The 17,532-nt window shown below is 39.2% G+C and overlaps 1 protein-coding gene across 2 annotated transcripts in view; it reads right to left on the reverse strand.

The window, feature by feature from the left end:
• The window catches only part of dock11 (dedicator of cytokinesis 11), a 219,956-nt gene that overhangs the window by 103,180 nt on the left and 99,244 nt on the right, over positions 1-17,532 (reverse strand). Inside the window, exons 29-31 of one of the 2 annotated variants that reach the window (XM_060934261.1) lie at positions 17,159-17,242; positions 2,206-2,317; positions 1,509-1,547 (exon numbers count right to left, since the gene is read on the reverse strand). In XM_060934261.1, the coding sequence (XP_060790244.1) occupies positions 1,509-1,547; positions 2,206-2,317; positions 17,159-17,242 (235 nt within the window). The remainder of the gene's footprint in view (positions 1-1,508; positions 1,548-2,205; positions 2,318-17,158; positions 17,243-17,532) is intronic. The other variant, XM_060934270.1, reaches the window with a different exon arrangement.

Consider the following 17,532-nt stretch of genomic DNA (forward strand, 5'->3'; position numbering starts at 1 on the left):
GCCGTCTAAGGGCCCGAAGATCACGGGCATCCAGTATGGTTTTCCGGCCTTGACCCTTACGCACAGAGATTCTTCCAGATTCTCTGAATCTTTTGATATTATGCACCGTAGATGATGATATGTTCAAACTCTTTGCAATTTTACACTGTCGAACTCCTTTCTGATATTGCTCCACTATTTGTCGGTGCAGAATTAGGGGGATTGGTGATCCTCTTCCCATCTTTACTTCTGAGAGCCGCTGCCACTCCAAGATGCTTTTTTTATACCCAGTCATGTTAATGACCTATTGCCAATTGACCTAATGAGTTGCAATCTGGTCCTCCAGCTGTTCCTTTTTTGTATCTTTAACTTTTCCAGCCTCTTATTGCCCCTGTCCCAACTTTTTTGAGATGTGTTACTGTCATGAAATTTCAAATGAGCCAATATTTGGCATGAAATTTCAAAATGTCTCACTTTCGACATTTGATATGTTGTCTATGTTCTATTGTGAATACAATATCAGTTTTTGAGATTTGTAAATTATTGCATTCCGTTTTTATTTACAATTTTTACTTTGTCGCAACTTTTTTGGAATCGGGGTTGTAAATATGATCTAAAACATCATCAGATTTTCACACAAGTCCTAAAAGTAGATAAAGAGAAACCAGTTAAACAAATGAGACAAAAATATTATACTTGGTCATTTATTTGTTGAGGAAAATGATCCAATATCTGTGAGTGGCAAAAGTATGTGAACCTCTAGGATTAGCAGTTAATTTGAAGGTGAAATTAGAGTCAGGTGTTTTCAATCAATGGGATGACAATCAGGTGTGAGTGGGCACCCTGTTTTATTTAAAGAACAGGGATCTATCAAAGTCTGATCTTCACAACACATGTTTGTGGAAGTGTATCATGGCACGAACAATAAATAAATAACCAAGTATAATGTTTTTGTCTCATTTGTTTAACTGGGTTCTTTTTATCTACTTTTAGGACTTGTGTGAAAATCTGATGATGTTTTAGGTCATAGTTATGCAGAAATATAGAAAATTCTAAAGGGTTCACAAACTTTCAAGCACCACTGTAAGTGTAAATATAATTTTGACTAACCCTGTATTTTGTTTCTCCAGCACAACATAAAGAGAAATCACTGATTCACACAAGATCCTTCTGTGCACTGAAATTCAGTCATACAATCCAGAGGGCACGAGGGAGATAAGAGTGTAACGAAGACAGGTGGTGACTACCTGTGAGGAAGTGCATTTATTTGTAGCAATAACATACATAAAAGCACTTAAACATCCATTTAGAACTATTCATTCATTTAAAAAAGGGCATAATGCACTACTGGATTTCAGCTTTATAAATTAGGCAGAAAAAGCACAGGCCCAGGCCTGAAATGTCAGATGCAATGACAGTTAGATGTTCAAGCATGATAATGGCTATTGCAAGAAAGTGGCTAGCTAGTTAGTGTGGTTATAAAGGCAGCCCGGACGTGTTTCACATTGACATTCGCCGGCACCACCTACCTATGATGCCAAAACACTCCGCCGCGTATGAAATAAAATCTGATCATGAGCAAAAACAAACAGAAAAAAAGACAGAATGAAAAAAGAGGGTATTGTGCAGTGAAGGAAGTGACAATGTGTGTTCAAACTGGTCAAATGTCACATGATTTATTGCTTAACTAGCTGCGGATGCAAATTCAGCTTGGCTATGTAAAAGCATTGTTTGATAAGATCATCGTTGGTAGTGTATACAATATCACTGGCTCTGATATCAACCTGTTCATCTAGTAAAAGACTTTCATATGTATTTTTGCATCTATGAAACATCTGATAGTTACAATCTTATGCCTATATTAGAAAATGGTACAGTGGAGGAATTTGAGTAAAAGTGTTTTTTTTTTCCAGGCCCACACTTTAAGGCTATGGATATAGATATTATTTCCATGACCACACTGAAAAGGGATATGATATCAATATTCTGAAATAAAGTTAAGTTTTAAGAGATGTTATGCAAAGTCTACAGAAATATTCCAGTTAGTTATGCACATTTTGGCATGTGGGTATAAAGCTGTAGAGGTCAGTGCTTGTAGTTAGAATGATGTCAATGTGCAGGTCAGGGAGAGTAAGGGTTGGGGAGAAAGGTGGAGAGGGTTGGAGGAGTGAAGTATAGAGTAGTAACAATACACTTAAGAGAACTGTTGGAAATTGCGAAACGTACCCTGGACTCTCTGTAGCTTGGTACGGCCAAACGCCATGGGCAGGTTCAGTGGAATATAGTGTTCATGATTGCACACTGCCATGAGGAAGTAGAACTTCATTTCTGTCAAAACCTGTAAATGCAACAAAGATTTCACTACGGCATGTGACGGCTCTTCCCCACCATACAAACCATACTGAACTTCCTCAACCAGTCAGAAGTTTGGACACACTCACTCATTCATAGGTTTTTCTGTATTTTGACTATTTTGTACATTGTAGAACAATATAGAAGACATCAAAACTATGAAATATCATATGGAACATATATCGGGAATTATGTGGCAAAAAAAAAGTGTTAAACAAAATATGTTTCATATTTTAGACTCTTCAAAGTAACCAGCGTTGACCTTGATGGCGCTTTGCACACTATTGGCATTAGCTTAATTACCATCATGAGGTAGTCACCTGGAATGCTTTTCATTTAACAAGCGTGCCTCGTCAAAAGTGAATTAGTGCAATTTCTTGCCTTCTTAAAGGCAGATTTTCAAGTGTTGGTCATCAAAATAATTTTCCCTCACACCCAATTATTTTTGTTTAGTGGACCGAAAGCTACTAAATTCAAATCACAGACTTCCAATTTTATTAGTTGTTTTTTTTTTAATAGAACAATTAATGAATTTAGGGCCACGTGGCCTTAAATTCTCCACTACTTTTTCCTGCTTCACCATGACCCAATTCAAGATACTACGTCATGCATCACATGGTGGGTTTTCCGCGTTCGCACAAGGCATTATGGGATACAAATTTGAAACAGGAGAGGAAAATGGAGGATGTGAGTGTGCGAATGAAACGTGAAAGACTGACTACAGTAACGGAAAGCGAGAAGAAAAGATGTTATGTTGCAAAGGAAAGGAAACGCAGGACCAAACTAGTATCGGTGGTCAGCAAGCACTTCGGTGTGATCAGCTGTTCGTTTAGCGACAAAACAGGCTTGTAGTACTCGAGTCCGACTCGTGCCGTAATTTTAAGGACTCGTGACTCAACTTGGACTTGAGCACTGATGACTCAGACTCGTGCATTAACTGCATTTGGACTCGTGAATTGGAGATGAGGACTCTGATTTTTTCTTTATTTTTTTGTAACATGCCATAATTTGGCATGAGATATTTATATCTACATTCATTTTTGTACTAATTTCGTGCAAGAGTGTCACACCTGTGCACCTTGGCTCGTGCATCAGATAAACTCTCGGCCACAATCCGGACAGCGTGCACGCCAAGCAGACTCTCACGCGCACCATAAACGACTCGCAACTGCACAGGATTAATACGCAATCAGCGCGCCGATATAAAAACTATGAAAACACACTTACTTTACAAAGTATTAAGTTGCATTGCTGACACATTACGGAGCCTTATTTCCTTGTTTGGTTTCCTGATCCCTGATTTCCTGTTTCTTGTCTTTGATTCTGCCGAGTCTACGATAGCCTGTTTGTGCCTCGCTCGACCTATTGCCTGTTTCACTGTTTAACAATTTTACCTGCTGTTCTGGATTGTTTACCTGTCTTCACTTGTATTAATAAACGCACCTTCTGCACCTACATCCATCTCCCAACCATCTCTGACAGAATACTTCACACTCCCTGACAAAGAGAACCACATTCACCTGTTCATACGTCATGTTCAGGAACAAACTAATGCCTGCTGAGCTGGACCTTCTTCAATTTGCTTACAAAGCAAAGAGATCCACGGAGGATGCTGTATTCACAGCACTTCATGCTGCACTGACCCACTTGGAGCAGCAGGGGAGTTACATCAGAATGCTCTTTGTGGACTTCAGCTCGGTGAGGGGGGTGAGCTGGCATACAGGGACGAGGTGGAGCAGCTGTCAGAGTGGTGCAAAGTCAACAATCTGCTCCTCAACACCACCCAAACAAAGGAGCTGGTTATTGACTTTAGGAAAAACAAAACTGACATCCAGCCACTCATCATTGGCGGGGCTCAATGCCAGGTTTCTTGGCATTGAGCTGGAGAACGACGTAACCTGGAGTGCCAACACCAAGGAGCTGCTGAAGAAGGCGCAGCAGAGACTATACTTTTTGAGAATCCTCAGAAAGAACTGTCTCCCCCAAAATCTGCTCCGGGCCTTCTAACACTGCTCCATAGAGTGTGTGCTCACGTACGGACTGTGTGTATGGTACGGCAGCTGCACGTCCTCAGAGAAGAAGGCGCTCCATAGGGTCGTTAGGGCAGCAGAGAAAACAATAGGCTGACCCCTCCCCACCCTGGAACAGATTTTACACCTCAGGAAAGCAATGGACATTTCAAAAGACTCTTCACACCCCAGTCATAGTCTCTTCCAGCTTTTGCCATCAGGCAAGAGATACAGAGCAATGAAAACCAGGACAAACTGCCTAAGGCCCTGTCCACACGGCAACGGATTCAGGTGAATCTGATAAAATTGTTTATCGTTTCGGCCTGGCGTCCACACGGCACCGGCATTTTGGGTGCCCCACAATGAAATCTTTTGAGAACGGGTTCCAGAGTGAAAAAATCTGGCAACGGCGCCGTTGCGAAGTCGTCTGGATGAGTAGAACGGATTTGTTTACGATGACGTCACAACCACATGACTGTGAGTGCTTCACGCCGGGTAGAAGTGTAACGAACTCGATGCGAGTTGTCAACAAATCCTATAACTTGGTTCATGGAATGCGCTTACAAAATATTTTCACTGTGAATATTTATTGTGTAATGGTGCAAAGAGAGAGAGAGAGAGAGAGAGAGAGAGAGTGAGTGAGAGAATAGCCCTTAGGGCAGAGTCTTTAGTCCAAACACTGCGGAAGCAGTACCAAACCGTGCACCGCCCGTGCGCTTTCCAAAAACAAAAACAATCCCGCCAGCAAACATAGGGGAAAAAAAAAGGAGCGATCTCACCTCTTCAGATGTTGGTTTAAGTCTGACAATACATTCCTCAAAAAGGGCGTAGAACAACAAAGTAATCCATCAACGTGTAGCATTCAATTTATTCCGGACCATTAAAGAATTCTGGAGGATATCAGAATGTTGGTGTACCGGCTTCCATCTACCCCCATTCATTCCTCTCTCTCTCCATCTACCCCCGTTCATTCCTCTTTCCGCGTCTCCATTCAAAAAACGAGCACGTGATTTAAAGGGACTATATCCATAGGATAGGGAGTGAGAAGGTGTGAGCGTGTGACAGTGACAGGGTGAATGACAGGGAAGAACCTAGGCTCATGCTCGCCCTGAATTTCTCTTAAAGTGAAGGCAGAAGAATGTTCAGCACCTGGCCAGGCTTTCTATGTATTAATTTACATAGACGTTTTAATATGAAATATAAATAAGTGTCTTAGACAACAGATACTATTTTACACTACTGATTAATAATCAAAACTTTATGTGGCTGATGCTACAGAAGAAGGGGTTTATGCGCATGCGTCTACTTCTTCTATTGTTCTGGTGTCTCCGATGGGACCGTCTTACAGCGCACGTAGAGGTGTGGCATGTGTATTGCATCGTTTTCTGCAAGCGTTGCGTTGCCATATGTACCTGATATTTTACTGATCCGTTGCCCATGTGGACGCGATACTTAAAAAAAAAATCTCGTTGCCGTTGTCGTGTGGATGTAGCCTAAAAAACAGTTTCTATCCCAAAGCAATCATGGCTTTAAACTCAAATGTGCAATAGGACTATTCTTGGCCCTATCCCCAATGTGCAATTTGTGTGTGTATATGTATGTGTGTGTGTATATATATATATATATATATATATATATATATATATATATAGAGAGAGAGAGAGAGAGAGAGAGAGAGACACACACACATATATTTTTTTCTTATCAGTGCAATCTGTGTACATACAGAATCAATACAATTCTGTTTATATTCTGTTTATACTATTTTACCAGTGCAATTCTGTATACTTTAATATTTATTTTTATACTTTATTTGTTCTTATTTTTTCTATAACTCATAATGAGTCAACAGCACCTTCAATTTCGTTGTACCTTTGGAAAAGTGCCAATGACAATAAAGACTTATCTTAATGGCACTAAAACAGCTACCGTCAAATGGTAGCCTAGTAAACTAGACCCACCCGCCTAGCGGCCAAAAATATTTTTGCCTAGCGAGTGGGTCTAGCCTCACACCATATAAACAAAAACACCCCGGGCATCAAATCGTGCCCGCCAATCACAACGCAAGGTTTGTTTGGATTCTTTGGACAGGCTTTTGCAGGAGTGACGACATAGCTGCGCGACGCTGGAGAAAGCACAGCAGGAAAGATGACTACAGCTAGTGAACAGCGCACGTTTGACTCCGCTTTGGAATCAGTTTTAGAAGAATTAGACTTGGAGTTTTCGTTGAAACATGAGCAGGAAGAGGCTCTCCGCTCATTCCTTTTCAAGAAGGACGTTTTCGCTGTTTTGCCGACCGGCTATGGCAAAAGTCTGATCTACCAGCTGGCTCCGCTGGTAGCCAAAAGGATGGGGCTAGTTTGTGCAGTACGAAGAATTAATAAACAGCTTTGAAACATTACTTTTTGATTGTTTCTTATTTTCCCGTTATTTTAAATTTAAGGGAAATTATTTCACCAAACACCACTAAATAAAAACTCTCAAAAACAGTTTAAGCAAACCCTTGAAAAACACTTGGAAAAAAAATGAGTGTATGTTGTACAGACTCCAAACTTGTGGTCATTATCTCCAAACTTCTTAATATCTAGAACCTGTTTATTAATTAATACGCATTTTGAAAAATTATTTATTTCAAGGTCTCCCCCACTGCTTTCTGTCGCTCTGACTACGTCACAGTTGCGCTGATTGGTCAGAGCGTTGGCCTATACGCACAGAGACAGTTTGAAAGACAGTGGGTTGTTCCTCCCACACCCTTCGGAAATGTCTACGGATCGAGGCCAGACTAAATATTCACATTTAGTCTGGCTTGCCAGGCTAGTCAAATGGTGCAATTGGAGTTTTGTTCTCGGACTTGACTTGGATCGGTAGTGGACTCGACTCAAAATTTTTTTTAATGACTTGTACTTGACTCGGACTTGAAGACTGGGAACTCGAGACTGGACTTGGACTCGAGGTTTAGTGACTCGACTACAACACTGCGACAGAATAATGTAACTGTCAGTGCAGGGTCAAAGGTAAATCTGCGCATGCGCACACGGACTTCCTCGGTCTGCTTGACTGCACGAAGCGAGTGATTTCATGCACATTATTTGCTAGGGAATCCCTTCAAATTAAATAACTTCCCAGCCACAGAATGGCCTGATATTTTGTGAGATATTACAGAAATAAACATTGTCATAATGACAAAATTTCAGAGGGAACTAAATTTCACTGATTTTATGAAATCGAAAGGCCGTCTCGCTTTAATGCATTTGAGATCAAATGGTAAATAATAAAAAAAATACAGTAAATATCCCTATGCCACAACTGTAGTAATCCATATTGTGTCAAGAACCGCTCAACTACACTAAGTAAAGAGAAACGACATCCATCATTACTTTAACACATGAAGTGACTTTTAATTAATAAAAATAAAGAAAAAACACTGAATTAGAAGGGGTCTCCAAACATTTGACTGGTACTGTACATATGAATATTTTCAGTTCTTCTCATAAAAATGTATAATGCATAAGTCATATTTATAGGGTTAACATGTGAATACCCAGACAAGATTAATGACTGCTAATGTTATGTTATTAATTTATCTCACAACTTTATTGAATTGCATAAGAAAGATGGTTTAATTTTTAGGTGCTATTTTTACTTGTTTAATTTGCTAACAAACTGAACTGCTCTTATAGTTTTTTTTTTAACTCGGTTTAACAGGATATGAATAAATGATTACTGTATGTCCAGTCAAGGCTCATACAAAACATTCCAAGAAGAAAGCTGCACACTCAACAAGACCTCATATTAGAGACAAAAGATCTTCACATAATTAAACGTCTCTTTTTATAGTAAGTCTCTTTTTTCTCTGATGAAAAGGTATGAGAGAGAGAGAGAGAGAGAGAGAGAGAGAGAGATTTCTTTTAATCTTGGTGGCGACCAAGAAATATCTGAAAGTTGTGGCCTTGAGGTCAAATGGGGACATGTGGCTTGTTCCCACTAGTTCTCACTGTTTGTTTTTTTATTTCAGTTTTTGTTTCTCATAAACTGCACTTGTGTGGGTGTAGAGATAAAGAGACATTATTCAGGGGAATGCCAACCACTATTAGACTGCCTAATAAATGTGTTTTTCATTACAACCTGCATGAACATTTATGACCTTTTATACAATAGATGACCCCGAGCATATTTTCTCAAATGCCACAACCAACGTAGGAGGACATACTCATGAGAATATTCATTACTTCCTTTACAATATGAGAACATACCCTACCCCTAAAAACTTAATTGAAACCTAACTGACATATGAGTTAAATTATTTGTATTTACTTACAGTGCCTTGAAAAAGTATTCATACCCCTTGAACTTTTTCACATTTTTCCACCTTACAACCACGAACTTAAAAGTTTTTTTATTGAGATTTTATGTGATAGATCAACACAGAGTAGCACATAATTGTGAAGTGAAACAAAAATGATAAATGGTCTTCAAAATTTTAAACAAATAAAAATCTGAAAAATGTGGTGTGCATTAGTATTCAGCCCCCTGTACTCTGATACCTCTAAATACAATCCAGTGCAATCAATTGCCTTCAGAAGTCATCTAATTAGTAAATATAGTCCTACTGTGTGTAATTTACTCTCAGCATAAATAGACTTGTTCTGTGAAGGCCTCAGTGGTTTGTTAGAGAACACTGAAGAACAAACAGCATCATGAAGACCAAACAACTCACCAGACAGGTCAGGGATAAAGTTCTGGAGAAGTTTAACGCAGGGTTAGGTTATAAAAAAAATATCCCAAGCTCTGAATATCTCAAGAAGCACTGTTCAATCCATCATTCAAAAATGGAAAAAGTATGGCACAACTGCAAACCTACCAAGACATGGCCGTCCACCTAAACTGACAGAGCGAGCAAGGAGAGCACTGGTCAGAGAAGCAGCCAAGAGGCCCATGATCACTCTGGAGGAGCTGCAGAAATCCACAGCTCAGGTGGGAGAATCTCTGCACAGGACAACTATAAATCGTACACTCCACAAATCTGGCCTTTTTGGAAGAGTGGCAAGAAGAAAGACATTGTTGAAAGACAGGCATAAAAAGCCATGTAGGGGACACAGCAAACATGTGGAAGAAGGTGCTTTGGTCAGATGAGACCAAAGTTGAACTTTTTGGCCTAAATGCAAAGCGCTATGTGTGGCGGAAAACTAACACTGCTCATCACCCTGCACACACCATCCCCACTGTGAAACATGGTGGTGGCAGCATCATGCTATGGGGATGCTTTTCTTCAGCAGGGACAGGGAAGCTGGTCAGAGTTGATGGGAAGATGGATGGAGCTAAACACAGGGCAATCCTGGAAGAAAACCTGTTGGAGGCTGCAAAAGACTTGAGACTGGGAAGGAGATTCACCTTCCAGCAAGACAGTGACCCTAAACATACAGCTAGAGCTACAATGGAATGGTTTAGATCAAAGAATATTCATGTGTTAGAATGGCCCAGTCAAAGTCCAGACCTAAATCCAATTGACCATCTGTGGCAAGACTTGAAAATTGCTGTTCACAGACGCTCTCCATCCAATCTGGCTGAGCTTGAGCTATTTTGCAAAGAAGAATGGGCAAAAATTTCAGTGTCTAGATGTGCAAAGCTGGTAGAGACATACCACAAAAGACTTGCAGCTGTAATTGCAGCAAAAGGTGGCTCTACAAAGTATTGACTTGGGGGGCTGAATACTAATGCACACCACATTTTTCAGATTTTTATTTGTTTAAAATTTTGAAGACCATTTATCATTTTCGTTCCACTTCACAATTATGTGCTACTCTGTGTTGGTCTATCACATAAAATCTCAATAAAAAACTTTTAAGTTCGTGGTTGTAAGGTGGAAAAATGTGAAAAAGTTCAAGGGGTATGAATACTTTTTCAAGGCACTGTATATTTATTGTAGTAATAATTATTTTTAGGAAAAACATATCAAAATCTCTTCATGTTATTTCTGTCAGATTTTCACAGTTCCTTTTTTTTCTTCTCTTTCCTTTTTCAAACTTGCACTACTGGTCAAAAGTTTGGACACATGAACTTGCACTTTTCATTGTTTTATGAAAAAAACGGAATGCAATAATTTACATTTGGATAATGTCGTATCAAATTTGAAATGTTTCTATTTGAGAAATAGTGAAATTAATGCCCGTGTATGCCAATTTATATCAGAGATGACGTTTAAGAAAACAAGTGGCTTTACTTAAAATTCAACCAGTTCCCTGAACAAGTTGTGTTGTTTCAGAACTCAGCAGTGAGTAGCTCAGGAGCTCCGATTATTTTGGAAAAAAAGCTGGTTGAGAAGACTTCAAGAAGCTTCATCAAGAATACGGTAAACAATGTAATATAAAATTGTTTTGATATCGCATGTTTCACTTGGAGGCTGCATAATTCGATATGTTATTTCATAGTTTTAATGTATGTTAACATTATTATAAAATTGCATTTCAGAAGGGCATTTAGCCTGGGTAATTAGGTTTTTAATATAGTTTCAGTGGTAGGGATTCCTGCATGAATATGTAAAAGCTCCATATGATCATGATAATACAAAATCGAGAAAATCCATTACGAGAGAAACCTTGACTCTAGTGCTGATTTTGTGTGGTAATAATAAATTCTCCAGTTTAATATATTCCCCGGTTTTAAGAAACAGATTCAGTTTTGTTTCAGTACAACAGGCCATACCGTGGTAAAGACCTTTAGAGTCTGGAAGCTGATGAAGGGAAAAATGTAATATTATGCAAGAACAAAATACATATACTGATGGCTTTTTTTTGGTTTCTTTTTTTTTTTAAGGAAATCAAAGCCTCTGAAATGTAGCTTGCTTAGTTTTCTAAACGGCTGCTGGCACAAGTAGCAGATTAGCAAGTATGTCAAGTAACCCTGTCAACATGTGCGTGTGTGCTGCAATGCTTTTCAGAGACCACAATGGAATGAAGACATACTGTATTTGCAAGTCAAATACATTCAGATCACATCAAGCTTAGTTACTCTTATTGGAATTCTGTCACTAACAATACCTGAAAGCACTATGAAATGATCAATAAAGAGAACATGGGTGTATCAGCTACTCTAATTATGCAAATCCAATATGACACTGGCCTAAATGCTAGTAACAAACATTATTACATTGCACAACAGGTATTTAGCAGACGTTCTTAATCAGTCATACCCAGAGCAGCCTGGGGAGCAGTTGGGGGTTAGGTGCCTTGCTCAAGGGCACTTCAGGCATTCCTGCTGGTCCAGGGAATCAAACCAACAACCTTTTGCTCCAAAAGCTGTTTCTCTAACCATTAGGTTATGGCTATACTAGCTTTTAACTGTATACAACTATACTGTTAGGCTTAAGATAAGCTGTAAATACAACCCTGATTCCAAAAAAGTTGTGACAAAGTACAAATTGTAAATAAAAACGGAATGCAATAATTTACAAATCTCAAAAACTGATATTGTATTCACAATAGAACATAGACAACATATCAAATGTCGAAAGTGAGACATTTTGTAATTTCATGCCAAATATTGGCTCATTTGAAATTTCATGACAGCAACACATCTCAAAAAAGTTGGGACAGGGGCAATAAGAGGCTGGAAAAGTTAAAGGTACAAAAAAGGAACAGCTGGAGGATCAAATTGCAACTCATTAGGTCAGTTGGCAATAGGTCATTAACATGACTGGGTATAAAAAGAGCATCTTGGAGTGGCAGCGGCTCTCAGAAGTAAAGATGGGAAGAGGATCACCAATCCTCCTAATTCTGCGCCGACAAATAGTGGAGCAATATCAGAAAGGAGTTCGACAGTGTAAAATTGCAAAGAGTTTGAACATATCATCATCTACAGTGCATAATATCATCAAAAGATTCAGAGAATCTGGAAGAATCTCTGTGCGTAAGGGTCAAGGCCGGAAAACCATACTGGGTGCCCGTGATCGTCGGGCCCTTAGACGGCACTGCATCACATACAGGCATGCTTCTGTATTGGAAATCACAAAATGGGCTCAGGAATATTTCCAGAGAACATTATCTGTGAACACAATTCACCGTGCCATCCGCCGTTGCCAGCTAAAACTCTATAGTTCAAAGAAGAAGGCGTATCTAAACATGATCCAGAAGCGCAGACGTCTTCTCTGGGCCAAGGCTCATTTAAAATGGACTGTGGCAAAGTGGAAAACTGTTCTGTGGTCAGACGAATCAAAATTTGAAGTTCTTTATGGAAATCAGGGACGCCGTGTCATTCGGACTAAAGAGGAGAAGGACGATCCAAGTTGTTATCAGCGCTCAGTTCAGAAGCCTGCATCTCTGATGGTATGGGGTTGCATTAGTGCGTGTGGCATGGGCAGCTTACACATCTGGAAAGACACCATCAATGCTGAAAGGTATATCCAGGTTCTAGAGCAGACCTGGGCATTTTACGGCCCGCGGGCCGCATCTGGCCCTTTGGTTCATTCTGACCGGCCCGCGTAAGGTTAATTAGAAATTACAAAATAAACGTATTTTCTAATTTTACCTCATGCATGGACTGAATGTGCATTGCTTTTATTTTGAAGTTGTGTTCAACAAAAATGCAATGCGCGCAACATGAGCATGACATGAAATCCCACGAAACCTAATCCCGCGATAACTACTTCCGTAATTTGTCCAGACCAACCACAAACTTGTACGTCATCCTTCAAACGGTCCAGCCAATCACATAGTGTGACGTCACTAGCAGGCGCCGGAGCCGATCTGTAGATCTGATACCTACACCGAATCGAAGTTGTTGCGAGCAGGTCACAAGAAGACTTTAGCCCCCAAAATGTCCGCAAAAAGAAGAAAGGTAGATGCCAAATGCAGGGCTTTCAACAAAACATGGACTGCTAAGTATTTATTTACTGAAGTCAGAGATGAAGCCGTGTGTTTAGTTTGCGGAGAGCAGATCGCAGTGTTCAAAGACTACAATTTGAGTCGGCATTACCAAATGAAAAACACCAAATGAGGTGATTAAACTACAAATGTGGGCATCATTATTATAATATGATGTATCTTGCTTGATATTTGGAGTAGAAAGACAATATTGTGATGTCTTTATTGTGTTTTCGGGTGAATGTGACTGAAAAAAATGGTACAAACGTTCACATTTTGTTAACCATTGTTTTGGGAAATTTGATTGAATAAATGACATTTTTTTGTAAGGCAACCTCGTTTTTTCCATATTCTTACCAGTCTTAGCAGCTTGTAAAAAAAATGTTATTTACTGCTTTATATAAAGAAATACAATTAATATTATGCAGAATTTAGTTCATCCTTTTGGTCCGGCCCTCCACAAAATTTTCTGTTTTTCATGTGGCCCCATGGAAAAAATAATTGCCCACCCCTGTTCTAGAGCAACATATGCTCCCATCCAGACGACATCTCTTTCAGGGAAGACCTTGCATTTTCCAACATGACAATGCCAAACCACATACTGCATCAATTACAGCATCATGGCTGCGTAGAAGAAGGGCCCGGGTACTGAACTGGCCAGCCTGCAGTCCAGATCTTTCACCCATAGAAAACATTTGCCGCATCATAAAACGGAAGATATGACAAAAAAGACCTAAGACAGTTGAGCAACTAGAATCCTACATTAGACAAGAATGGGTTAACATTCCTATCCCTAAACTTGAGCAACTTGTCTCCTCAGTCCCCAGACGTTTACAGACTGTTGTAAAGAGAAAAGGGGATGTCTCACAGTGGGAAACATGGCCTTGTCCCAACTTTTTTGAGATGTGTTATTGTCATGAAATTTAAAATCACCTAATTTTTCTCTTTAAATGATACATTTTCTCAGTTTAAACATTTGATATGTCATCTATGTTCTATTCTGAATAAAATATGGAATTTTGAAACCTCCACATCATTGCATTCCGTTTTTATTTACAATTTGTACTTTGTCCCAACTTTTTTGGAATCGGGGTTGTACATTAACTATATAATATTTCATAAGCATCAACATAGAGGCCATTTTTTATTTACACAGTGTTAATCAATGTTAAAATAAATAACCCTAAAATACCCTACCACCAATACCCCATGGTATTTTGGTGACATAAATGGAAACTGTGCATAAAAGTGCTTTGGATTCATTTCCTAACAAAATGTGGATGTAATTGTGACTAACAAGCTAAGAGACATACATTTTCAATACCTAAAAAAATAAAATAATAATAATAATTATTATTATTATTATTATTATTAATACAAATATTTATACACCATAGGTCAGGGATATTAAAAAAACCAAACAAAAAAACCCCCAAAAACGTGATGGTTCAGCTACAGTGATGCTTGAAAGTTTGTGAACCCTTTAGAATTTTCTATATTTCTGCATAAATATGATCTAAAACATCATCAGATTTTCACACAAGTCCTAAAAGTAGATAAAGAGAACCCAGTTAAACAAATGAGACAAAAATATTATACTTGGTCATTTATTTATTGAGGAAAATGATCCAATATTACATATCTGTGAGTGGCAAAAGTATGCAAACCTCTAGGTGAAATTAGAGTCAGGTGTTTCCAATCAATGGGATGACAATCAGGTGTGACTGGGCACCCTGTTTTATTTAAAGAACAGGGATCTATCAAAGTCTGATCTTCACAACATGTTTATGGAAGTGTATCATGGTATGAACAAAGGAGATTTCTGAGGACCTCAGAAAAAGTGTTGTTGATGCTCATCAGGCTGGAAAAGGTTACAAAACCATCTCTAAAGAGTTTGGACTCCACCAATCCACAGTCAGACAGATTGTGTACAAATGGAGGAAATTCAAGACCATTGTTACCATCCCCAGGAGTGGTCGACCAACAAAGATCAATCCAAGAGAAAGGCGTGTAATAGTCGGCGAGGTCACAGAGGACCCCAGGGTAACTTCTAAGCAACTGAAGGCCTCTCTCACATTGGCTAATGTTAATGTTCATGAGTCCACCATCAGGAGAACACTGAACAACAGTGGTGCGCATGGCAGGGTTGCAAGGAGAAAGCCACTGCTCTCCAAAAAGAACATTGCTGCTCGTCTGCAGTTTGCTAAAGATCACGTGGACAAGCCAGAAGGCTATTGGAAAAATGTTCTGTGGAGAGATGAGACCAAAATAGAATTTTTTGGTTTAAATGAGAAGCGTTATGTTTAGAGAAACGAAAACACTGCATTCCAGCATAAGAACCTTATCCAATCTGCTTGCCATCATTGATGGAACAATGAATTCTGAATTATACCAGCGAATTCTAAAGGAAAATGTCAGGACATCTGTCCATGAACTGAATCGCAAGAGAAGGTGGGTCATGCAGTAAGACAACAACCCTAAGCACACAAGTCGTTCTACCAAAGAATGGTTAAAGAAGAATAAAGTTAATGTTTTGGAATGGCCAAGTCAAAGTCCTAACCTTAATCCAATCGAAATGTTGTGGAAGGACCTGAAGCGAGCAGGTCATGTGAGGAAACCCACCAACATCCCAGAGTTGAAGCTGTTCTGTATGGAGGAATGGGCTAAAATGCCTCCAAGCCGGTGTGCAGGACTGATCAACAGTTACTGGAAACGTTTAGCTGCAGTTATTGCTGCACAAGGGGGTCGCACCAGATACTGAAAGCAAAGGTTCACATACTTTTGCCACTCACAGATATGTAGTATTGGATCATTTTCCTCAATAAATGAATGACCAAGTATAATATTTTTGTCTCATTTGTTTAACTGGGTTCTCTTTATTTACTTTTAGGACTTGTGTGAAAATCTGATGTTTTAGATCATATTTATACAGAAATATAGAAAATTCTAAAGGGTTCACAAACTTTCAAGCACCACTGTAACCCCCAGTTGCTCTCTGTGAGTATGTCAGGGACTTGTATGTTGCTCTGGATAAAAGTATAATGTAATTAGAGAAATGCATCACTTGGTCATCAAGACCCCCCATTATAGCTATGGCCTGCACGTTGATACAACCCCTGCATGCGTATGATGACCTCATGTAGCTTTAAAGTGCATATCACGGGTAAATTTAGGAGCAAGATCAATGTAATTCTCCTATTTTATATTAAACTTTGGTCAAATATCTGTCACATTTTGCATTTTGTGCAATTTTTTTACCTTGCACAATACCAGAAAAATTCAGTTGAAATCAAGCCATTTGAGGCGAATTGGTCCGCCTCTGAAAAAACTTGGCGTTTGGATTTCCCGGCAAACATTGATTTTCATGATGTCACGTGCGGGATGCCTCTCTCTGAATCCTACGTCAGCGCTAGTTTGTTTATGAGAAAACGACCTGGTGGTTTTCTGCAAATTTCTTCAACGTTATCACGTAATTATTAAAATGGTGAACAGATGTATCATAGGAGGGTGTCGCAACATTCCATTCTTCATCCAAAGGTGAAGTAACATTGTGCTCAGGTGACAATTCCATATTTCAATGCAAAATCGCTAGCTGTTAAACTTGGTCTACACAGGCTGTGCACTGAAACCGCGCAAGCTCTCGCAGCCTGCTGGCGCTTCCGCAGGTGACGTCACGAATCTGGCTCCAGACTCCCTTGGGATTTTTCCAGACGCATTTTGTTATTTTAGTTTTTCTGCTGTAGACAGATGGCCTTGTGCAAAATTACCCTTCTGGATGAGTGTGTAAAGGGACATACTTTCATATAAAAAAAAAAACTAATTTGGTCCAGGATATGCACTTTAAAGAGTCTACAGGCCAGCCTACCTATGGGAAGCAGAGCTATAATAAATAACCTACCACCAACTTTTCCTGGAAAGTACTGTACTTCCCTTAAACTTGATCCATATGGTACTTCTTACCTTGGGATCTTTCTGGCTGAATCCACACATGTAATCATTCACAAGACTAAATGCAAATCCTCTGTTCATGAAAGTCAGGCAGCGCTGTGAAAAGAGGTAGAAGCATTTTCACAATTTAACTAAAACACTATCAAGACAATATTTCGTTATTTTGAGGCACAATTACACTCTACACTAAGATATAGAACACTGCATAGCTGAGCACTATTAGAAAACACATGACCTCAGTAATATAAGGTTCTGTCTGTCATTGTGGTTAAAAATGAATGAATAACAGGAAATTAACCACAAAAATTAATTCCTGGGGATACTTTATTCTCCTCTGTTTTTTTTATTTTACAAACTGTTTGATGGAAGAGTTATGAAATTCTGCT

The sequence above is a fragment of the Neoarius graeffei genome, chromosome 1, assembly GCF_027579695.1.
Source record: "Neoarius graeffei isolate fNeoGra1 chromosome 1, fNeoGra1.pri, whole genome shotgun sequence".
Taxonomy (NCBI): domain Eukaryota; kingdom Metazoa; phylum Chordata; class Actinopteri; order Siluriformes; family Ariidae; genus Neoarius; species Neoarius graeffei.